This window comes from Amblyraja radiata, chromosome 20 (genome assembly GCF_010909765.2).
Source record: "Amblyraja radiata isolate CabotCenter1 chromosome 20, sAmbRad1.1.pri, whole genome shotgun sequence".
Lineage (NCBI taxonomy): Eukaryota > Metazoa > Chordata > Chondrichthyes > Rajiformes > Rajidae > Amblyraja > Amblyraja radiata.
In genome coordinates, this window is record NC_045975.1 from 37755847 (window position 1) to 37781620 (window position 25774).

The 25774-nt window shown below is 45.4% G+C and overlaps 1 protein-coding gene across 2 annotated transcripts in view; it reads left to right on the plus strand.

Moving 5' to 3' along the window:
- The window catches only part of slc39a13 (solute carrier family 39 member 13), a 46311-nt gene that overhangs the window by 6064 nt on the left and 14473 nt on the right, over positions 1-25774 (plus strand). Inside the window, exons 2-4 of one of the 2 annotated variants that reach the window (XM_033038435.1) lie at positions 13152-13519; positions 15658-15771; positions 18810-18934. In XM_033038435.1, coding sequence (XP_032894326.1) covers positions 13204-13519; positions 15658-15771; positions 18810-18934 — 555 coding nt within the window. In that variant the 5' untranslated portion in view covers positions 13152-13203. The remainder of the gene's footprint in view (positions 1-13151; positions 13520-15657; positions 15772-18809; positions 18935-25774) is intronic. The other variant, XM_033038436.1, reaches the window with a different exon arrangement.

Consider the following 25774-nt stretch of genomic DNA (forward strand, 5'->3'; position numbering starts at 1 on the left):
CCTGCTGACCCCTGTCTGTTCTGTATGACTATTACACTGATGTAAACCTTAATTTCCAGATGAAATAATCATGTTGTCCAACCTTGTTTTCTGTGGTGACTGGACCCTTGTGGCGTGACCAGGACCATCAGCATGACTGTTTTCATAGTCAGTTTCCGTAGGAACAGAGCTGTAGCTGGAGACCAGTTTCTTAACATGGTCAGTACAATGCTCACATCCCATATTTGGGAGTACCTGGTTCTTGGGGATTAATTTTAAAAATGCCCCTCATGAGTTTGTTTACCAGGGTTTGTCCCAACAGAATGCCGCTCTGTACCTTCGACAGGTATATTGACAGAGCACCTCTGGCGCAGTTGATGGCACTATGACTGAGCCTCTCATCGTAATGGAGGCTTGCCAGGAATTCCAGAACAGACGGGATGTTCATAGATCTGTGGGTGATGATTATTGTTGTGACAATACTTCCCATTACTAGATGATACCAAGTACTGATGTTTAGGTGGACAGTCTGTGACCCGCTGAAATAATTCCGCATTCGGTCCGTCGGTCCCAGGTGTAGAAGAGGTGCTTTCAACTCTAAATAAATAGGTTAATATATAATAGTGACGGGTAACTCCCCTTGTTGCGGGAAGACCCAGTAAGTTAGGTCTATGATGGGTGATGATGTATGGTTCTGACCCATGTTGATATCACCAGTACCCCGGTTGCGTAGGGCAATCAGGTATATCAAGATTCGAGACGTGAAGTCTATAGTTTCTTCCTAAATAACCGACTGATGAGGCAAAGGGAGGGATGCATAAATGATCCCCCAATCAGCGAAGATACATCTGAACCACTGCCCCAGGTTCTGGCTCCCAAGAACATAATTTGATAACTGGTAAGAGCATTGATGTGAATAGGTCGTTATCTGGTGTTCCATACCAGCTGTTCCAGCAATACATATTTTATCCAACATCCATACAGAGTTTTTGGACTTAGCGTGACCTGTTGTCTGCCACTAAATTCAGTTTCCCTGGTAGTTGGATGCTGATATCCAATCTCTATCTGGATACGCTATTAATCCAGATTAATAGAGACAGTGACTCTAAGACTATTGCCTGCATCACAGTGTGGAGGTACCCGATGAACTCACCACGGCGGATGCCAGCCCGTGTCCATTGTGTGCTGCTAGTATTACATGTATGGCTGCAGGCAACAACATCTCGTTCAGACCGAAAGGTCTGATTGACAAGAAGGATTCAATTCAATTCAATTCACAAATAGTGTTGGCCAGATAGTCAAATGGTGTCGATATGTTTCTACCCATATGGTTGACATATGCTACTCCGGTGGTGTTGTCAATTTGTAGATTAACATACTGGTGTTATAACCCAAAACAATTTGACTTAAAGCCATGACTAGCTCTCACTTCCCCAGGTATATATGCCCAACGTTAGTAGTGATGCCTCCTGAGCATTCCATCTCCCCCACAGCTGGAGATGGAATTAGTAGCATCCCAATCCAAGGCCCATCAGTATGTGGTTCCATAGACGGGTAACTGTGTTTGGTTGTTTCATAAGTCTGTCAGAATGACCCCCACATAATTTCTTGAGTGACACGTGTAGCGCTCTGTACTATGATTATGTAAAGGTCCGATATCATGTGGCTGTCACACAGCCCCTAATGCCAATTATTCTACTACCAGTCTGATGGCTGGTTTAGTTCCCTGGAAGCCTCCATAAAGGCTGTACCCTTTCTTACGGCAAAGTACTGCCATGTTATATGACATCATCATAAAATCAACATCCCAAAAGGCTGAACTGACTTTGCCGTAAGAAAGTGTTAACGGTGGACCGCAGACGATCTGTTGTGTTAAATACATCTGTGGGCACCTTCAATGAGTCCTATATAGCAAGCGTATTTTAATACCATGCTTGCCATGTAGTACCCTAGGATCAATCCCTTAGTTGCACCAAAGGTTCCCATTTGTAATGAATATAAAGTACGAAGTATTCAAATTAGTCAATCTAAGATGAAGTGGCAACCACCTCTAAATTATGAGAAGGATATTTAGGACACAAATCCCTGTGATTCGTGTGGATGTCCTCCATAAGTCCTATAATATATGGGCACTGTAGTTCAGTATGCGCTTTAGTTGTTTCTTTCCCTGTAAGCATGAACATTCAGTTCGGTACATGCTGAACTGGAGGATAATGGAATGAAGAATTCTAAGGTATGCCCCTGTACTTCTGAATTTTAGGTGTCGGTAGAATAATTCTATGCATACAGATAGATCTGTTATCCACTACCAATCTCCCTGGTTCCTATTAGTAGGTTAGTTACTATTTCGGCATCCTCCGTTGAGGTGCCGGTGTCTGATGAGGGTAGCACATTTCTCAGGAAGTAGTTTTTAAGACGTTCCTTAATGTGTCCCAGAGTTCCCTCGATGTGAAGATCTTTCCCTGTTAAGATAAGATGCCTCCAAATTTTAATATTGGAGGTTGGGAGGTTCCAGGTTTTCATCTGTTAGGACTTAGAACATTCTTTCGTTTCAATTCCGTGCCCTACCATGTTTAGGTTGATACTGGGAACATTCAAGTTTTGCAGTTCCCTGATGGTAAGTGTTTTCCCATAGGTTTTCCGCACCCTAAGTGTACTAGGGGTATGTTCTGCTCCCCTGTTCAAGTGGAGCCCAAACTTGACCCCCTATACTCCCCTCTGAGAAGGGAGAACACTGTGCAGCCCTACAAGAGGTACCGCTGTAGGACTTACTAGCTGCCTTTCTGTGACTAGCCTCCATCTCATGGAGCTGCCACTTACATGCTCCAACAGCTGCTCCAGCTGGTCCCGATGCTCTCGGGCACCCAACCGGCTCCAATGCACATGATCACTGGCCATCGCGGCTGCTTCTGAAGCCGTTACTCCTGAGACTGCTCCTGCTGCAGTTCCTGCAGCCACTCCATCCGGCTCCAATGCTCACGGGCAATGGCCGTCACGGCTGCTCCTGAAGCTGCTTCTGCAGTCAGCCCAGGATTGAGTCTCGGTGTTCCCCTCTGATGAGTGAGAAACTCTGTGCCGCCCCACAAGGAGTACTGCTGTGGGGCTTATTAGTTGCCCACTGTGGCTTTGCCACTTTGGAGTATTTCCACTCTGCAGCCCCACAAGGGGTACTGCTCCTGCAGCCGGTCCAACCGGCTCCAATGCTCTCGGGCACTGGCCGCTCCCGGCTGCTCTTTATCCTGCATGCTGCAGCCGCTACAACCGACCTCGGTGCTCACGGGCACCGGCCGCTCACGGCTGCTCGTCATGCTGCAGCCGCTCCAACCGACCCCGGTGCTCACGGGCACTGGTCGCTCGCGGCTGCTTAATTTCTCCTGCAGCCGGTCCAACCGGCTCCAATGCTCTCGGGCACTGGCCGCTCCCGGCTGCTTTATCCTGCATGCTGCAGCCGCTACAACCGACCTCGGTGCTCACGGGCACCGGCCGTCACGGCTGCTGGTCATGCTGCAGCCGCTCCAACCGACCCCGGTGCTCACGGGCACTGGTCGCTCGCGGCTGCTTAATTTCTCCTGCAGCCGGTCCAACCGGCTCCAATGCTCTCGGGCACTGGCCGCTCCCGGCTGCTTTATCCTGCATGCTGCTTTATCCTGCATGCTGCAGCCGCTACAACCGACCTCGGTGCTCACGGGCACCGGCCGTCACGGCTGCTGGTCATGCTGCAGCCGCTCCAACCGACCCCGGTGCTCACGGGCACTGGTCGCTCGCGGCTGCTTGCCATCTCCTCCAGCCGCTCAAACCGACCCCCATGCACACGGGCACTGGTCGCTCGCGGCTGCTCCTCTCCCGACCGGCCGGGGCCGGCGCGGGAGCGAAATCGGGCACAGCTGTTCCCATTACGGGAGATCAGCGTGCCGTTTGCTGCTGCTGCTGCCGGCTGCCCGCAATTTTGCAGGTTCTCCCCCGCCAGCTTTCTCGCTCCTTCCAGCGCCTCGGACCCATGTATAGGTCCGTGGGGCTGTAGTCCGAGTCGTCGGAAATGACTGCTCCAGATATGCTCCACCGCTGTCGGCGTGCTCCTGGAGCTGAAGTCGGCTCCGGCTCCCGTTTTAAGGGAGAAAGCAGTGCCCCGGCCGTTGCTGGCTTCCTGCAGTTCTGCAGACTCTCCCCAGCCAGTTCTCATCAGCCTTCTGTAGAAAGAAAAAAGGTAAGTAAAAGAAACGACGTTCCCTCACCTTACTGTTGCAGGTTCAACCCCTGCCGTTTGGGAGGAACATCCTTCCTCCAGCAATGACGAGTTCGAATGCGTGTAGCGTAATGACACGCATGCGTCGTAAGCGGGTTCTTCACGTAGTCACTCACGTGACTCCGAAGTAAAATCGCGCACACCCGCAGCGACAAATATTCAGCGACGCTTCAGGTAGGCTTTGCAACATACCTAGTTGAAGTGCTGAGCCACCGGGAGATCAGGTTGGTTATTGCGATCTGAGCGAAGGTGTTGGGCGAAGCGATCGCCAAGCCTCCGCTTGGTCTCACCGATGTAGAGCAGCTGACATCTAGAGCAGCGGATGCAATAGATGAGGTTGGAGGAGGTGCAGGTGAACCTCTGCCGCACCTGGAAAGACTGTTTAGGTCCTTGGATGGAGTCAAGGGGGAGGTAAAGCGACAAGTGTAGCATTTCCTGCGGTTGCAAGGGAAAGTACCAGGGGAGGGGGTGGTTTGGGTGGGAAGGGACGAAAGTGCTGAAGAAAGTGGGATTGTAATAATCCATTAAAAAGTACCTGTAACAACCTTGCCCACATTGTGCAACACTGCTCGCTACAATTTAGGCCATCAATGATGCCCAGGAAAATGTGGACCATTTCCTATGACTCGCGTCGTCTTTAAATGTAAGGCAGATGTTGATGGTATCCACCATCACTTTCAGAACACCAGTATAGCCTTTTGTGATCTGAAGAGCCGTCCCTGAATTGTGGACTACCTAAGCAAGCACCTCACAGCAGTGGGAGGGACATCTAAATGGCTGTGTAAGATCCTCAAAAATAGGCCAGATAAACAAACCTGTGCCGACAGCCCAATATTGTAGACCAAAGCCAAATCATGAGGTTGAGATCGGCCGCCTTGATGCCACATTTTCTGGGGGGGGGTCAAATGAGCTCTCATAATTTTGTCCCGAGTAAAGGTGCCCGGCTTACAATTGTCGGAAGATCCGTGGTGGACCTGTACCGTTATATACCTGCCTCAACTTCATCCTCTGGAAGCTTGTTCAATATAAACAATAACCTCCGAGTGAAAAAAGTTGCCCCTCATGTTCCTATTAAATCTTTCTCCCCTCGCCTTCAACATGTGGCCTTTCATTCTAATTGTTCCACCTGGGCAAAAGACTGTATTCATCCTATCCAATTTCCCTCATGATTTTATATACCTCTAAAAGATCACCCCTCGGCCTTCTGTGTTCCAAGGAGTAAATCCTAACCTGCCCAAGCTCAGCCCCTCAAATCCTGGCAACATCCAAATCTCTGCACTCTTCATGCAGCGCTGCCTTTGATGGGGATGTCAGTATCTGATGAGGGCAATGTCTACCACTTTCTCCAGCTTCCTTTGTCCTTCAGCGTTTAAATTTCCAAACCAGGCGTGATGCAACCAGACAGTCGGCTCTTCATCATATACTTGTAGAAGTGCAATAGAACACCTAGTCATCTCTGATGGAGGCCACATTTCTCATGTAGAGACCCAACTAATTTCCCTCTACTAATACTCTCCTTTGCCTGGCGGAACCTGTCCTTGCCGTCAACATCTTCTCTTTCGACTCCTCTTACTTTCTCCAAGTTAAAGGTGTATCCATGGGCACTCACATGGTTCCCACCTATGCTTGTCCTCTTGTTGGTTATGTTAAAACAGTCCTTACTCTGGACTGGTCCTTGCTCTGGACTGCCCTATACTGGTCCTATCCCCCCCAACTCTTTCTTCACTACATTGATGACTGCATCAGGGCTGCCTCCAGCACCCATGCAGAACTAATGGACTTCATTAACTTTCGCTCTTGCCCTCAAATTCACCTGGACTATCTGGGACATCCCTCCTTCTTTTCTTGATCTCTTGGTCTCCATCACAGGAGACAGTCTATCGACTGACGTCTACTACAAACCTACCGACTCCCACAGTTATTTCGACTACACTTCCTCCCACCCTGCTTCTTGCAATGACACTATCCCCGACTCTCAATTCCTCTGTCTGCGCTACACTGGCTCCCAAGATGAGGCTTTCCATACAAGGACATCAAGGAATGTCCTCATTTTTTAGTGAAAATAGTTTCCACCGGCTGTCATAGTTGGATCCGTCACCCGTATCTCTTCTGTGCCCCGGAGTTCTGCTCTCACTCGCTCTCTCCCTGAATGCAACAACGACAGAGTTCCCATGGTCCTCACCTTGCCCCACCAACCTCCACATCCATCACCTCTAACGTGATCCCACCACCAATTTTACTTCGGAGTCACGTGAGTGACTACGTGAAGAAGGGCCGTCCGTCTGCGTGCGCGTCATTACGTCTGAACGCAACAGGCACTGAGTCCTCCCAAGCCGTCGGGATGAGCAGGTGAGGAAAGTTGAATCACTTACTAGCGTTCTTTCGGGCTTGAAGTTTTTTTCAGAGCCCAGATGTCGAGGAGACGGCCCGCGGGGATGTCGGCTGCCGAAGACCGCAGCTTTCCAAATAGCGGGCGACGGTCTTGTTCCCGACATTAGCGCCGACAACAGAATCGGCAGGAGACTTTGCGCGGGAGCAGGAGCTCCATGGTTGTCCTGCGGGGCGTAATGCCACCCGCAAGTCTAAACGAACCCGTTGACTCAGATGAGTCCGGGGAAGAGGGATACCCTCCCTCAACGGAGAGCGGCTGAGGACGACTTCTCCCATATGGAGCAACTTATGGAGAAGTTGCTCCAACAATGATCTGCTCCAAGGGAGGGAGCAGTATCAGCACGGCCTACAGCAGTGCCGGTGCCGGGAGCCTCGCTTCCCGACATTAGCGCCGACAGCAAAATCGGCAGAAGACTTTGCGCGGGAGCAGGAGCTCCGTGGTTGACCTGCAGGACGTATTACCACCCGCAAGTCTAAAGGAACCCGTTGACTCAGATGAGTCCGGGGAAGAGGGATACCCTCCCTCAACGGAGAGCGTCTGAGGACGACTTCTCCCATATGGAGAAGTTGCTCCAACAATGATCTGCTCCAAAGGAGGGAGCAGTATCAGCCTACAGCAGTGCCGGGAGCCTCGCACATGGGGCAGCCCAATGTCTTCCCCATTGGAGGGGGAAACTACATGTGGAAGAAACCACTCTGAATCAGAGTACAAAGAAGAGGGGGGGGGGAACCTTCCCAGGGACAAGCAGAAGAAAGGAAGTAAGTAAGTAAGTTTTACTTATATTGCACTGTTTAAGTCAACACCAAAATGCTTTACATAAAAGGAATAATAAGCTTCCATACAAACAAACAGAAAATAAGTGCTTCTGCAATCATCCAGGTTCCACTGGGTGCTTCCCTGGATGGAATCTAGCTCTTGACAGCCCGGGTATTATGCAGAACCCGCAGGCAGCAGCACCTGTTTTCAGGGCTGCACAAATGTCTCCTGCTCTGAGGAGAGGGGCATTCATGGTCCATTTTCAGTCTGACCAAAGCTAGAATCTCATTTAGGTCCACTGGAAGGGCCATGTCAGCACAGGTATCCTCAGGGGCCTGCGGCAGCACCTGTTTTCAGGGCTGCCTACGAACCTCACTCTCAGTGGAGGGGAGTGTGAATGATCAGTAGGTAACTGATCTCGAATTAAAGTATGAACATACTGAAGCATGCATATGGCCTCAAGAGCCAGCAGTTGGCAGAATATCCGCATAGGCGACAACACACCCCACACCTCCATAGGGGGTAAGCGGTTCACTGAATCCGGTGGTAGCTTGAAAGCTGGGCACGGAAATACGATCAGAGTCGTCTTTCAAGGCAGACTCAAAATAATGGCCAGAATTGTCATACAAGGCAGGCTCAGTATGATGAGGTTTTCAGACCAGACCCAAGCAGAGGTCGGGAGAAACATGGAATCCACACTCCTTACCAGTCCTACTCCCAATCAAGGAGAGAAAAGGAATCCGCATCAGGGGCCTTTGGGCTTACGACAAGACCACCGGTAGCCATGGAGGTAGGTGGGTCTGGGTTTACTGAAACAAGGGATTGTGGAGCAGATACATGTTGGTAATTTACTCTTGTGTTCTTGTTCAAAATGACAATAACATGAAATTTCAGAACTGGTTTAAAAAATTTTTTTTAAAAAAAAACCAGATAATAACGTGATAATTTTACTGCACAACATACACAGGTTCCAAGCAGACTTGGAACTCGGACTGGAATTGTCTTTGAGGCAGGCCCAGTAATTTTGGGTAGGATTGCCAATCAGGACATGTGACAAATGGAGGATGTCACTTCATCCAGGTTTAACTCATTTGTGCAGTATAGACTTTTAGAAACAGTAATTTTGTTACGGTCTAACTACTGTTTTATAGGAGCTTCCTATAAAATGGTCACATGGCATGCATCGACCTCAAAGATGCATACTATTCGGTGTCTATTCACTAAGAACAGGAGATATTTGAAGTTTAACTGGATGGTATGGATCTACCAAATGGGTTGACATCAGCTCCTAGACTATTGACAAAACTACGGAAACCAATTCTGGGTCTACAAAGGTCTCAGAACCACATAGTAATGGCATATTTGGACAATTTCATTTTGGAGGCACCAAGAATTGGCAGAAGCATCAGTCAAAGCAAACCAAAACCCTGTTTGATGGAATTGGTTACCTCATCCATCCAGTTAAATCAAAATTGACACCTACAAGGGTAATTGATTACCTAGAATTTACTATCAAAAACAGTAAATATGTTGGTGACTTTGCCTAGGGGCAAACGACTATATTAATCAAGCCTGCGATGACCTGATAGTCAAATACTAGCCATCTATCAGGTAAACAGCGAGTGTAATTGGCAAATAGTAGCCGCATTTCCAGCAGTACGTACGGGCCTTTGCATTACCAGAATTACAGCGAGCAAAGGAACGAACACTCAGATTCCATGCAGGCAAAATTGGCAAAACTATGGATTGCCAGCAGAGGCCTTTGTTGAATAACTACGGTGGATAACGAACTTGAGAAAGCTCAAGGTAAATTTTGCTTGAACGCCATCGAGGGTTCTTCAGACCTATGCAAGCGGCTAAGGATGGGGAGCCACAAACACAGTCTAGAGCTGTGGGGGCAGATGGAATGAGCAGGAGTCTGTAATTCCCCAACACATGGAATCAATTACCCAGAATTGTTGGGGGCACAATTTGGACTCAAGGGGTTCTGTAGCAATATGCAACCGGTGCTTGTTCAAATTCAGATTGATAACACCACTGCGGTGGCACATATCCACTAACAAGGGTGGTGTAAAATCTGTATCTTACGATAGATGGTCGAATCTCATTTGGCACTGGTGTATCAAGAGGAATATTTGGGAAATCTACGAGGTAGATATAACACGTTGACAGATGCTGGATCACGGATGTTTAATAACAACACAGAATGGATGTTGAATCAGGCAGTATATAACGAAATAACTACACGATTTGGCATACCAGATTTGATCTATTTGCATCTAGACTAAACCATCAGTTACCCAGATATGTGTCCTGCAAGCAGGATCCAGGAACAAAGGCAGTGGATGCTTTCTCCCTCAATTGGGGAGGATTGTTTATGCAAGCTTTCCGCAAAATTGTCTCACAAACCGATGCTTGACCAAAATCAAGCAAGACTAAGCCACAGGCATATTGGCAGTGACTGGGGGTGTTTGCACGTACCATTTTAAGTTCTGTCCCATAGTTTACCCCCAAGGTTGGGAGGGGAAACTAGTTTTTAAAAAACTTTTCTTTCATTTAAAGCATCAGTGTCCTTACTTAACTACGTAATGTCTGAATGCTTTAATGATTACACGCATCCATGGTCAATCCATTCAGTGTGTGACGCCTGGATTCGTAACCGGCGTAAAATCACAGAGCTTTGAAATCTTCACGTAGTCACTCACGTGACTCCGAAGTAAAATAGGAAGATTAAAGGAGAACTTACCAGTTTGAAGTTTGATCTTGATTTTATGAGAAGTTACGATGAGCGATTACGTGCCCACCGCTCCCACCCTCATACTATCAAGGTCACATGGAAGTTCTAGTTTCTTCAATCTTACTATTCTCAGATCTTCTTTTTATCTGTGATTTAACCGCTGCTTTGAAGATTGACGCGCACGCAGACGGACGGCCCTTCTTCACGTAATCGCTCATCGTAACTCCTCATAAAATCAAGATCAAACTTCAAACTGGTAAATTCTCGTTTAATCTTACTATTATATCTACCCCTCTCCCCCCCTTTCCACCTTCTGCAGAGACCACTCCCTCCGCAACTCCTCGCACTCATCCCTTCTCACCCAAGGCGCCGGTCACTTTAATTTCTGGAATTTAGCATTGTTGTTCATGTTTGACCAAACTGTTTCTGAAGAAGGTTCTCGACCCGAAACGTCACCCATTCCTTCTCTCCAGAGATGCTGCCTGTCCCACTGAGTTACTCCAGCATTTTGTGTTCATCTTTGGTTTAAACCAGCATTTGCAGTTCCTTCTTACACAAACTTTAATAAGACCTGGATCTGAATAGTACTGGTGAAACTCATCTCAATAAATAAATATTGTCATTTTTAAATCTTGGAGCATCTTCCATCACTGATGATTGAAAGTGAACTGGTAGATAATATTCAGATTGCAATTATCCTGTTATTTCAATTGGTTTTACTGGGCAGCTTTAAATGCTGTCAGGTAGGCAGAAAGGTCTTGACTCAAAACGTCACATATTTTCTCTCTCTCCAGAGATATTGCCTGTCCCGCATTTTACTCCAGCATTTTGTGTCTAGGCACAATTATTTAACTGGTTTAGCGGCCTTTATTGTTAGTTGATAGCACTGGAAGTAACTAATTGGTGGAAGAAATGACAGGAAGTTAAGGATGAGAGATGGATCGTGCTCTTGGCACTGTTAACTGAAGATAATTTAAGTTGCTGAAGCTGGCACAAAAGGGGAATAATGCTAGCCTCCATTTATTGTTTTGTGGTTGCACAAACTTCCACATTTTCTTTTGTATTCCTATTATGGGCTGGCTCATTGAAAAACATTATTGACTATTATTGATGGTAGCACTACATTCTTTGGCTTGTATTATAAATGTATGTTTGTTTGTTGTTAAGTAAGAATTTCATTGTTGTATTGCCAGTGCATAAGAGAATTAAATAAATCGACCATTCAGAACGAGATGAAGTAGACTTCAGCTTTGATCTGCTGATATCTTAGCTGTGTCCATTGTGTGGTGTTTTAATTGTTGCCATACAAATGAGTTAGGACCAACATGCACTTGTATCAGTCTGGTGCTTAGGTTGATGCCAGACCGTCTGCCGGTTTTATTGTGTTTCAATGTAGCAGCTTGAAAAAGCCTAACAAATCACTTGGTTTAATTTGAGACAATTAAAAGTCAACAGTATTGTAATGGATGTGGATTTTCACAGGGCAAATTGGATTATTTTTTGAGATTTTTCTTCCCTACGGCAGAACAGTTTTTTAAATTCTAGACTGAAATTAAAATCATAACTGAAATTTAAAATCATGGCTGCTGTGGTGAATTTAATTCAGAAATTACATTCAGAAAGGCTTGGATAGAATGGATGTGGAGAGGATGTTTCCACTAGTGGGAGAGTCTAGGACTAGACGTCATAGCCTCAGAATTGAAGGACATTCTTTTAGGAAGGAGAAGAGGAGAAATTTCTTATGTTAGGGTGGAGGCCAAGTCAGTGGATATTTTTAAGGCAAAGATAGATAGATAGATAGATATAATTTATTGCCACACAACCAGGGTTGGTGGAAATTTGGGTTGTCAGCAGCAGTACAATAATAAAGAACACACAATAAAACTGTAACACAAACATCCACCACAACATTCATCACTGTGGTGGAAGGCACAAAAATTTGGCCAGTCCTCCTCCATTTCCCCCCCGTGTACAGGACCAGAGTCCAGTCAGACCAGGATCGGCTCTTCCTCACCGGAGACCGCGGCTTTAGATTGTTGTAGGCCGCAGGCCGGCGGTCGAGATTTAAAGCCCCCGCCGCAGCCAGAAGCACCGTAGACTGCAGGGCCGGCGGTCGAAGCTCCCCTCCAGGGGTGATGGTAAGTCCATGCCGCACCCGCGGTAAAAGTTGGCCGCGGGCCGGCAGTGATGGCTTCTTCCCCCGGGTCCCCCACGAGGGATGCCGGGCTGTAGACGCCGCACCAGCTGGAGCTCTGTAGACCGCGGCTTCAGGCTGCGACTTCAGGCTGTCGGCTGCCCCGGGCCAGCGAAACGGAGCGCTCCCCTCCAGCGAGCCCCAGCTTGATTAGTACAGGTGTCATAGGTTATGGGGAGAAGGCAGGAGAATGGGGTTAGGAGGGAGAGATAGATCAGCCATGATTGAATGGCGTAGATAATGGGCCGAATGGCCTAATTCTGCTCTTCTCATTTACGATCTGATGAGATAATTATCTCAAATCCAATGGAATGCCATATCATTATTTCACCGTTCCTAATGCCAATTTGCCTAAATCAGTAGTGACATGGTTTCTAAAAAAACTTCAGTTTATGCTCCTCTCTTCAATCATAAAATTATTAATTATTATTAAAAGCTGGAGGAATTTTGTGCTCTAAACAAAGTATCAAGGAAGGGGTAAAGCTGGGTAGTTACCATAAGATGTTCACTTACTAAATAATAAAGGAATGCAGTGATTTGAAAAGCATGGGACAATGTCTGTTGTGCATGGACCATAGGCTGCTGTCTCAGAAGTATGCAAAAACACTCGAATGTTCCTTCAAAATGTAGCTTTCAAATAAAATGGACTCAGCAAAGTTGCAGTAACACTTTGTATTGTCAATGATGGATGCCTTTGACCCGAGCTTTGAAGATGCTGGTATTGGGCCTAACAGACTGCAATCCACTTCTGGAAATATCTGGGGTTGAGCAATATTCAACGTTTGATGAAACTGAATTGTGTGATGTTCCTTCTATTCCGCTCCTTTTTAGAATCTTTATTTCTCTATAGTTTATTTTGCAGTGAATGGACCTGTGCTGGTCTACACTAACCAGGGATCAGGATGGTGATGCAACTCTCGACTATCGTTGTCGTCTTTTGTATTTGTGGTTTGTTTCCATCGCTGTCCAGTGCAGATATCCACAGAGCCAATGCCAAAAAGCTGGCACGAAAGGCAGCAGCTGCGCAGGCTGCAAATGAAGGTCAAAGATGGTGTCCAGAAAACGTGTTTGCACTCCGATCATGGTCAGAACTGTTTGCTGGAGAACGTATTGATGCCTGGATCTGTTCTTTGATTGGCGCAGTGATCGTTGGGCTCAGTGGTATCTTTCCTCTTCTCGTCATCCCAATTGAGGCTGGGGCAGCACTGAAATCTAAAGGTAAATGTCATAAAAGCTGCGAAAAGGAGTAAATGTATCGTTGAATTTTTGACATGTTTATCTAGCACCCCTTCTAGTTGTGATATTTCATCCAATAAAAAATGCATTTCAATACCACTCAGTCATGATGTTCTGTGAAAGGCTAAAAATATATATTTTTAAACATAGGTTATCTTGGGGAAGATTGATCTTGGGGAAATTAAATTTTCTTCTTTGTCAATACCCCATAATATTTGACTGGTAATTCTGTACAGAGCTACCAGCTAGCTGCATGTGTCAGAGTGATCAAACTTCTGCATCCATGCACTGCTGCAGAAATGTGGAATGTGCTAGATGGAGGCGCATCATACACTTGTTACACCCCTGTATTCACCAGGGTCCATGACATAGACATTAGGGAATCGTTCAGTTTTATTTACAGATGTATTGGTCAGCTTCCAGATCCAATCACCGTCTCTAACTTTTCACAGGGATGGATTCAGTGAGTGTAGACTGAACTCCCCTCTCCCCTCCACCCCCCTCTTCCACCCCTCCAGCCCACATCCCTCCTTCTCCAACCCCCCCCCACCCTTCTCCCCTCCCCACTCCCCCCTTCTTCCCTTTCCCCCTCTTCCACCCTTCTCCCCGCTCCACTCTTCTTCCCCTTCTCCACTGCCCCCCCCCCATCCCATCTCCCTCCCTTCTGCCATTCTCCAATCCCTCCCCCCCCCCACTTTCCCCGACGCCCCCCATTTGTGGACCCAGCTTGCGACCAGCAATCCCCCGCACACTATCCCCCACACGCTAGGGACAATTTATACAAACCTATGCACCTTGGGAGTGCGGGAGGAAACCCAAACCCTAGCCCTACCCCAGCCATAACCCTAACCCTAGCCATAACTCTAACTCTAGATTGATAGGCTTGATATAAGTATAAATTGTCCCTAGCGTGAGTGGGATAGTGTGCGGGGGATCGCTGGTCGGTGCGGACTCGGTGGGCCGAAGGGCACTGTATCTCTGAACTAAATGTGACACAGGAGCCCCAGGGGTTGGACTCGAACCTGCAATGTTCCGCTTGCTCCATGGGAACGAAACTGTTGGCCACGAGTTGTCCCAGAGGCAGATCTCTCTTCCAATGGTCTCTCCAAACCCCCAGAGGCAATGGGCTTTTCAACTGGGTGCAGGCAATGTTGTCAATGTACCAGTGCCATCCATCTGCTCCGACCACTGAGTCTAAATACCCACCACCCATTTTGAAGCAAGGCGAGTGGGAGTGGGGGGGCGGTGAGGGGTGTTGTTCCCAAAGTCTGCATTTATCCCATAGTCAATGTTACTAAAACAGATGATGTTTGTTTTGAGCAGTGCTATTAGTGGGATCTAGCTGTCACAGGCTGGGTCCACAAATGGGGGGCGTCGATGAAAGTGAAGGGGGGCGGAGGTTGGAGAATGGGAGAAGGGAGGGAGAGGGGGAGAAGGGGATGTGAGGGAGGGGGGAGTGGAGAATGGGGCGAAGAGTGGAGCGGGGAGAAGGGTGGAAGAGGGGAGGGGAGAAGGGTAGGGATGGGGCAGGAGGGGGGGAAGAGGGGAGTTCAGTCTACACTCACTGAATCCATCCCTGTGAAAAGTTAGAGACGTGATTGGATATGGAAGCGGACCAATACACCTGTAAATAAAACTGAACGACTCGGACATCTTTTCATTTGCACAATTGATTTTATTGTATTCATTTTAATATATGAATGTTTAAAATCCATGCTAAAAAGGAAGAATATTTTACAGCCCATCTGTGGTCCGTAACCCTAACCGGTGTCATCCGCAGGACAGCATACGTCAGCGTGTGACAGGGTGCACAACATGATGAGACACCCAGATATCACCCCTGGATTTTGGAATGTTCAAAATCCAGGGTCGATGGGGAGACACAGCGCATCACCGCGCGTCATTACACGTGTCACCACGCATCAAGCTGTGTCACAACCCAACCACGACAACCTCTTTTCAGGATGTCGCCGAAAATGTCGCCCAAGTGGGACAGGCCCTTAAGGCTTCTCGGAATGGTCACAGCTAAAACATTGGCAGGAATTTGATGTTTGTCCTTGATGGTTGCAGTTTGTTTTGTTGATGGCTCTGTTTAAGTTTTCCTTTTTCTGCTCGTGTAGATGGCTCCCAACGATTGAAACGATTGTTGAGTTTTGCCATTGGTGGGCTGCTTGGTGATGTCTTCTTGCATCTATTGCCTGAAGCCTGGGCTTACACCTGCAATAGAAATGCAGGTAAGAAATGGACTCCAAGACATTGTGCACAGATAACATTGATTCACAGAATTATACAATATGGAAACAGGGCCTTCCACCCATCTCATTCATACGTGTCCGAAGCAGTCCAGGCAATATTTCTGAATCTTTTTCTTACGTCATTCTTGACTTTTATAGCGTCAGGAAAAATGTGGGCAGTCTAAAATGGGGTAGATGGAAGGAGCTGAGACTGATCTCTTGGCAGATCAGTGACTTTGGCTCTGATAATATTAAACAACAGGAAATTTTAACATGTTTATTTTAAATAATTTAAGACAATTGAATATTGATAAGTAGCCTGGGAATGGCTGGTGGAAGAGGAGCGAGATGTTATCAATGTATATAGTTGTATTTCCGTATATCACAGAAGGAATGTATGCCAGTAATAAAAGTGATTCAAGTTATCCTGAGGTTCTATATAACCTTGGAAAGAAACTTTTCAAAGACAAATAAATTCAGTGCTATGCATACATTCAGTCCTTGTATTCTGCTGATTTACAATCTAGATTTGCATGTTAGTCGGTTCTAGCCCAGACTGCACTTTGAGATTTTAAAAATGATCATTACTTTTAAATATCAAGTAGCTGGTTTGTTAATATCACCACCCCTTAGATGTTTAAATTAAACATTTAATGGATTTACAAATATTTCTTCATGCTTTTAGAACATAGGGCATTTTAAATTTATTTGATGAAAATAATGGAGAAAGTTGAAAGTAGCACAGTTGATTGTTATATGGACTTGCAACAGCATTTTGCTAATATTCCCCATAATTTATTTTGTAACAAAATCAAACCCCATGAAAGTAGAAAGTGTCATATTGAATGGTTGTTTTGGACTGAAGGAAAATATAGGGTGGTAGACACAAAATGCTGGAATAACTCAGCGGGTAAGGCAGCATCTCTGGAGAGAAGGAATGGGCGACATTTCAGGTCGAGACCCTTCTTCAGACTGATGTCAGGGGAGGGGGCGGGACAAATATAGGATGTAGGCGGAGACAGTAAGACTAGTCGGAGAACTGGGAAGGGGAAGGGGATGGAGAGGGAATGCAAAGGCGATCTGCAGTTAGAGAAGTCAATGTTCATACCACTGGGGTGTAAATTACCCAAGCGAAATATGAGGTGCTGTTCCTCCTATTTGTGCTGGGCCTCACTCGGACAATGGAGGTGGTCCAGGACAGAAAGGTCAGATTGGGAATGGGAGGGGGAGTTGAAGTGCTGGGCTACCGGGAGATCAGGTAGGTTAAGGCGGACTGAGTGGCGGTATTCAGTGAAACAATCGCCGAGCCTGCGCTTGGTCTCGCCGATGTAGAGAAGTTGACACCTGGAATAGCGGATACAGTAGATGAGGTTGGAGGAGGTGCAAGTGAATCTCTGCCTCACCTGGAAAGACTGTTTGGGTCCTTGGATGGAGTCGAGGGGGGAGGTAATGGGACAGGTGTTGCACCTCCTGCGGTTGCAGGGGAAAGTACCTGGAGAGGGGGTAGTTTGGGTGGGAAGGAACGTGTTGACCAGGGAGTTTTGGAGGGAACAGAAAGGGGTGGAGATGGGAAAATGTGGCCAGTAGTGGGATCCCGTTGGAGGATATGCTGTATGCGACGGCTGATAGGGTGGAATGTGAGGACAAGGGGGACTCTGTCCTTGTTACGAATGGGGGGGAGGGGGAGTAAGAGCGGCGCTGCGGGATATCGAGGAGACCCTAGTGAGCCTCATCTATAATGGACGAGGGGAACGCCCATTCCCTAAAGAATGAGGACATCTCTGATGTCCTTGTATGGAACACCTCATCCTGGTCGCAGATGCGGTGTAGACGGAGGTATTGGGAGTAGGGGATAGAGTCTTTACAGTAAGCAGGGTGGGAAGAAGTGTAATCAAGATAGCTATGGGAGTCAGTAGGTTTGGTGTGGTATACATGAGGCTTTAATGGCATAGATGGGTCTAGAAGAAACATTTCCGATTATAATAAACATGAAACTTAGGAATTAAGTAAATAGAGGAAGATAAGCCATTTCAATGATCTGCCTAGAGTGTGACATTTAATGCAGGAGAGCATGATGATCAACGATTTGGAAAAATAAATAAGGGAAAACCTATGGTACAGTTTTTAAGGGAAAGTACCCAGGAATCAGATACATAAATCCTTGAATGTGGCAGGGAGAGATATGAAAATTTATTTTTCGCATCGGGAATTATGATTTAGATGGAGGGGGGTTTGGTGCTTTGAGCAGATGGTTATGAGAGAGTGGTGTGAGCATATTCAACAAAAACATGAAAATAAATACTTGCAGTGCTAGAACGAAAGAGAAGTGATAAAACTTTCAAAGAGCCAGCACAAGCATGGCCTGCCATATATCATGTGCTTTGAGATTCAGAGAAAACAGTGAGAATATGAGCATGGGGTGGAAGTAAAAGTGACCAAGATGATGTTGGATTGTGTAAATTTCAACTAGTTCACTAATATCCTTTAAGGTAAGGAAAAGAGCCATTCTTGACCAGCTGGCCTCTATTTTGCCTAGTTCCATGACAACAATTGCCCAGACAGTTCCAATGTTTAAAAGGCATTTGGATAGATACTTGAATAGAAAACATAAGAGGCATACGGTACCAATGGGATTAGCACAGATAGGCATCTGATCAGCACTGAAAAGGTGGACCAAAAGTCTCATTTCTGTAGTGTTGAATTATGTACCCATGATTTAACATGATAAATTCTGAACTGCCTTGTGAAATTACTGGGCTTGTGACCAAGCAAATTACCCATTTGGATCATAGTCCTGAAAAGAAGGTGGGTTTTCAACTGTTCCAGGATTTTGTCTTGCATCAAGACCTGTAACCTGAGAAGCCTGACGTTATTGAGCCCATCTGTCAATACTGGTTGTCCAGTGGGTATTTGAACACAAGGAAGTAGAAATATAGCGGATAATTTATATAACAATTAATTAAATCAGCAGGGGTTTTCTTGCCTGAGGCTTCTTTTGGTTGTTGTGCTGTTCTCATCACTTTCTGTTTTATATGCAGATGGTGGCCATAGTCGTGAGCAGCAGAAGAAGTTAGGTTTTTGGGTAATTATTGGATTGTTTGCATTCTTTATTTTGGAGAAAGTATTCCCAGATAAAGAAGAAGAGGATACAAAATATCACAAGGTAAGTAAAGTATAAAAACAATTCTATAAAAAGCACTTTTAAACTATTTTGACACACAAACCCAGTTCTTTCCACAGCTGTGATCTAGACCACCCTGAACTATTTCACTGCAAACTAACCTAATATGATCCATATCCATTCTATCATCATTGACTGCATCTAATCAGTCCTAAGGTACATGTGGGCTCTACCATTTGACATGGTGTTGCAGGACACCGCTTATGAACTTTAGTGATGCAGAAAATACAAAGGTAAATTTGGCACTAGAAATTTCTGGAGACATTGCTAAGTGATGAGTCTTGACCCAGGCAGTAAAGAAATCACTCGGAGCATCCCAACAAGGAGGTAAAGAGCAAAGTGTGTCACTTGCATCTGTTTAAGTTGCTGCTTCATTTTGGGGATTTCAGTAAGGCATTCCCTTAAAATGTAAAAATCGTCAATATTGTTTTGGTAAACTGTTTGCTGTCAGGTGAGTGGGAGCTGCTATTTAAAAATTAAGTTTAAAGATGTGTTCCACCTAGGCTTCTTAGAAATAATAATTTTCAGATGCTGGATTAAAAATAAAATGCTGGAAACCTTCAAAGTTAATCAGTATCTGTGGAAAGAGAAACAAACAGTTTTGGATGAAGACCCTTTTTGAGACCTGCTGAGTGTTTTCTGCATTTTCTGTTGTTGACAGAATAGACAAATACTATGAGCCTTCTCTATTGGGGGAATGGAGTTTTACACTCCTGCAGGAGTAATATGACTGTTCTATCTAAGGCAGCATGGCATTTCAAAGGGAGCCCCAAATAATGTTATGTTCTGCAGACGAGACTGCAGATGCTGAAATCTGAGCAAGAAATAAACTGCTGAAGGAACTCAGCGGGTTAGGTAGCATTATTGAGGGAAATGGATGGTTGGTGTTTCAGTCCAGATGCTTCATCTGGACTGAAAGAATAGGGAGGGGGGGGGGGGGGCTAGTGGGCAAGATATGTCGTGATGGGGAAGGTTTGATGTATAGGTAGAGGAGGGAAAGGCAGAGATATCGACAGAGGTCGAGGTGATAAATGGAGACAAAGGAATGCAGATTATTGAATCTGAAATGAAAGGAAGGGTGGAACTAAAAAAAGGGAGGGATGGTGAGCAGATGAGAATGGTGGGGAGAGGGGAAATAATAACACAAGTGTGGATGATGGGCAGAAGGCAAGGGGTATGAAATGGGAAGATGAAGGCTGTGGAGAGGTTGGAAAGAAGGTTGTGTGTGAGGATCTGCGTCGATCAGAAGCAAAATGAAAAGGACAGGGGGAGCAGGTTAGGTGGACTTGGAGAAATTAGTGTTCATGCTATTGGTTTGTAGACTACCAGTGGAATATGAGCGGTTCTTCTAGTTTGTGTTTGGCTTACCCTGACAGTGGATGAGGCAGAAGACAGATGGGTTTATGTGAGAATGAGAAGAATTAAAATGGCTTGCAACGGGAGCTCCAAATGGCTACTGCATACAGAACGCAAGTGCTCAGCAAAGATTGCCTGGTCTGTGTTTGGTCTCACTGAGATACGGGAGGTCATATCAAGACCATTAAATGAATAGATGAGGTTGGTGCAACTGCATGTGAATCTCTATCTCACCTGGGAAGGGGTGATTCAGGACCATGGATGGGAAGGGGTGTAGGGACAAGTGTTACACTTTTTATGAGGGGAAAGTGAATGTGGAGGAAGAGGGATGGGTGAACCAGGGAGTCAAGGAGAGAGTGCTCCCTGCGGAAAGCAGAAATGTGAGGAAAGTGTGACTCCACCCTCCAAGTGCTAGCTACAGGCAACATATTGGTAAACCCTATCAGTATTATCCTCGCTTGAAATCAGTAGTGCCTGCAGGTTCTTGGTTTATGTTTTGGCATTAAAATATCCTGTTACTCTGCTGGGTGAACAGTTCTGGGGAGTGGGACGGATGAGTGGCTGTGTGGAGGAGGGAAGTTTGGGGCTGCCCTAACATGCAAGGTGTCAAATTTTGGCAAGTGATCTTGGGTACTTACATATTTGTCATTCTTTGCAAATGTGTTCAACTGTGCTAGTTGCCCATTCATTGATAAAATGTATTCAAGGCACGCTTTCAAGAAGCATATATTCTGATCCAAATTAAAATCCAGAAATCGTCTGCATTTGTCCAAAAGAATTGTGGTAGTTTTGGTACATCATCATGGTAGTTTTGACTTTTCTATTTCAACAGTCCAACTCAGTAATCACTCTCTTAATTAAGTTCATACGTCAGATTAATTAAGACTGAGAAAACATTGAATCTTCAGAAACCCAATTTCATAAATAACAGCTATTATTGCTGACGACAGGCAGCTGTTTTTCCAAGTTGTGATATTATTCCAATTCAGCAAGCTTTTAAATATGGTGGAAGACTATCTGCATTGTCTCGAGTAATTAAAAAAAATCATATTGTTATGTTAACAGGTTTATTTGCACTCATTTCACATCATGCACTCCAGCTCCATAGCCAATTCTGTTAGCACACTGAACCCACGCTGATCAATACTTCTTGTCTATCGTCTCAGCATTCAGTTCCTGCTCATTGGTCACAATTCTTACCTTGTGATAGAAGGCTGGCCAATAACAGATAAACTTGGCAATCTTCTTTTACCTTCTGACTGATCTGTCAGCACAATAAATGTATCCATTTAGGCCTGCAAATAGCAACGTGTTGATTCTGAGACTCAAGGCAGACTTATCTGGCTGTTAAACCTAGTGTGCTTTGTTAAGTGCAGTGAAATGAACTTGCCAGCAGCGGTAAAATAAAAAACACACAATACACAATAAAAAACTTAACACAAACATCCACCACAGCATTCATCACTGTGGCGGAAGGCACAAAGTTTAGTCAGTCCTCCTCCATTTCCCCCCCGTGGTCGGGACAAGCTTTCATGAGCAAGACATAGAAGAATAGTAGGAGCAGGTAATTTGCCCCTTTGAGCCTAACTTTGCCCTTTAGTAAGATGATAACCGATCCTCTATCTGAAAACCAAATGCTAATTTTCCCTATACTCAGCTCACTTTCCCACAGCCATGGCTATGCTTGCATGCCATCACTTCCTACAAGGAGTAACCAAGTGGCAGCTCAAGCAACAGTGAGGCATCATCCAGTACAAGCTCAATGTTTTGACAGGGAGAATATTAATGTGCCTTCTCGGCCCCCGACGCCACGGGAATCCCAGTCACCGAGGCCGACGTCAGAAGATCCTTCAGGAGGATGAACCCTCGGAAAGTGTCTGATGGTGGACCTGGTTGTATTCTCAAAACCTGCACGAATCAACTGACTGGAGCTTTTGTGGACTTCTTCAACCTTTCATTACAGAGGTCTGAGGTTCTCTTTGCTTTAAAAGGAGGTCAATAAATATGGTGCCAAATAAGGGTACGGTGACATGCTTCAATGACTGCTGACAGTGGCATTTACGTACATGCTGATGAAGTACTTTAAGAAGTTGATTATGGCACATATCAACTCTTACCTTAGCAAGAACCTGGGCCCACTACAATTTGCCTACCACAACAATAAATCAACGGGAGGGAGGGAGAGCGATCTTGTTGGCTCTCCATTCTGTACTGGACCACTTAGACAATAAAAACACATACTATTGTTCATTGATTACAGCCCAGCGTTCATCACCATCAACCCCTCCATACCAGTTACCAAGCTCAGGGAACTGAGTCTCTGGGCATCCCTTTACAACTGGATCCTTGACTTCCTCATCAACAGACCAACAGGTACGAATTGGCAACAATACCTCCTCCTTGATAACCATCAGCACAGGTGCGCCTCCAGGCTGTGTGCCCAGTCCCTTGCTTTACTCACTCTATACCCATGACTGTGGCTGGACACAATTCCGATTCTTTAAGTTCACTGACGTTGTTGGACGAATTACACAAAATGTCAGAGTATAGGAGGGAGATTGATCATCTGATTAAATGGTGCCAGAACAACAGCCTTGCTCTCAACATCAGTAAGACGTTGTTGACTTTAGAAGAGGAAGGCTGATCTTCCTTTTTCGTCTTCATTGACGGGTCAGTGAAGATCTCCATGGCTTCAAGATCCTGGGCATGCATATCTTTGAAGATCTTCCCTGGACCCAGCACATTGAAGCAATTATAAAGAAATCTCGTCAAAGCCTCTACTTCCTGATATGATTGAAGAGATTCGGTAAGTCGCCAAATACTCTTTTGAACGTCAATAGGTGTATGGCAGAGGGCATAGTGACTAGTTGCATCACAGTCTGATTCGGCAACTGAAGAAGGCAACCAGCTTCACCATGGACCCATAGCACCGCAGCCATGCTCTTATTTCATTCCTGCCATTGGGAAGAAAGTATAAGAGCCTGAAAACTATGATCTCAAAGTTCAGGAACAGCATCGACCCAAAAACATTAGGCTAGTGAAAACTCCAAATACCAACTAAACTATGAACTGTCTTGGTTGAACTTTGGGATATTGTTTTGCTTTGCATTATATTGAGTGCTATTTTTGCAGACTCGTTGTGGTACATATGGCAATTAAACACTCTTGACTCTTACTCAATGTCTATGAATCTGGCTCCTCAAATATTTAGCAACTAGGCCTTCTCAGACTTCTATAGTAAAGAATTTCACGGATTCACCTTTATCTGGATAAAGAATGTTCTCTTCATCTCTGCCCTAAATAGAGTCATAAAGCTGCACAGCACGGAAATACGCCCTTCACCCCACCTTGTCCATGCTGACTATGTTGGTATACAGGACTAGGCCCATTTGGCCCATAGCCCTCTAAACTTTTCCGATCCACAAATGTCTTATCATTTCCTGAGACTATAATCTTTGGCTCTTGTCCTAATTTTTGTCTCAATCCTAGGATCTGCTTTAACTTCAAATATTGATACAAATGTTATTTAAAGCTGTAATGGCATGACTACCTTCTGTGGCAAAGTATTCAATAGACAATAGGTACAGGAGTAGGCCATTTGGCCCTTCAAACCATTCAATGTGATCATGGCTGATCATCCACAATCAGTACCCCGTTCCTGCCTTCTCCCCATATCCCTTGACTCCGCTACCTTCAAGAACCCTGTCTAGCTCTCTCTTGAGAGTATCCAGAGAACCGGCCTCCACCGCCCTCTGAGGCAGAGAATTCCACACTCACAACTCTCTGTGTGAAAAAGTGTTTCCTCATCTCTGTTCTAAATGGTTTACCCCTTCCTGCATCATCCATACATGTACACCACAAAACCTACTGGCAGGAAATATCAGGAGTGGTGATAATGTATAATTGCAGCTCAAAAGGAGGCCATTCAGCTGACTGATTCAATACTGGTTTTATGTGAGACCTAGTCCTGTTGCCCTTTCCCATATCCCAGTAAATTTGTGCTTTGGGATATTTATCCAACTCCCTTTTAGAATGCTGCAGTTGAATCTCCCACAACTTTGCCTGGCAATACATACAGTATCCTCCATAATGTTTGGGATAAAGACCCATAATTTATTTATTTGCCTCTGTACTCCACAATTTGAGATGTGTAATAGGAAAAAAAACACATGTGGTTAAAGTGCACATTGTCAGATTTTATTAAAGGCCATTTTTATACATTTTGGTTTCACCATGTAGAAATTACAGCTGTATTTATACATAGTCCCCCCATTTCAGGGCACCATAATGTTTGGGACACATGGCTTCACAGGTGTTTGCAATTGCTCAGATCCGTAATAATTGCCTCCTTAATGCAGGTATAAGGGAGCTCCCAACACCCAGTCTTTCCATCACCTTTGGAAACTTTTATTGCTGTTTATCAACATGAAGACCAAAGTTGTGCCAATGAAAGTCAAAGAAGCCATTATGAGGCTGAGAAACAAGAATAAAACTGTTGGAGACATCAGCCAAGCCTTAGGCTTACCAAAATCAACTGTTTGGAACATAATTAAGAAGAAAGAGAGCACTGGCGAGCTTACTAAAGCAAAGGGACTGGCAGGTCAAGGAAGACCTCCACAGCTGATGAGAGAAGAATTGTCTCTATAATAACGAAAAATCCCCAAACACATGACCGACAGATCAGAAACACTCTTCAGGAGTCAGGTGTGGATTTGTCAATGCCCACGGTCCGCAGAAGACTTCATGAACAGAAATACAGAGGCTACACTGCAAGATGCAAACCACTCGTTAGCTGCAAAAATAGGATGGCCAGGTTCCAGTTTGCCAAGAAGTACTTAAAAGACCAACCACAGTTCTGGAAATAGGTCTTGTGGACAGATGAGACGAAGATTAACTTATATCAGAGTGATGGCAAGAGCAAAGTATGGAGGAGAGAAGGAATTGCTCAAGATCCAAAGCATACCACCTCATCTGTAAAACATGGTGGTGGGGGTGTTATGGCCTGGGCATGTATGGCTGCTGGAGGTACTGGCTCACTTATTGATGATACAACTGCTGATGGTATTAGCATAATGAATTCTGAAGTGTATAGACACATCCTATCTGTTCAGGTTCAAACAAGTGCCTCAAAACGCATTGGCTGGCGGTTCATTCTACAGTAAGACAATGATCTAAAACATAATGCTAAAGCAACAAAGGAGATTTTCAAAGCTAAAAAATGATAAATTCTTGAGTGGCCAAGTCAATCACCCAATCTAAACCCAATTGAGCGTGCCTTTTATATGCTGAATAGAAAACGGAAGGGAACTAGCCCCCAAAACAAGCATAAGTTAAAGGTGGCTGCAATACAGGCCTGGCAGACCATCACCAGAGAAGACACCCAGCAACTGGTGATGTCCATGAATCGCAGACTTCAAGCAGTAATTGCATGCAAAGGATATGCAACAAAGTACTAAACACGACTAC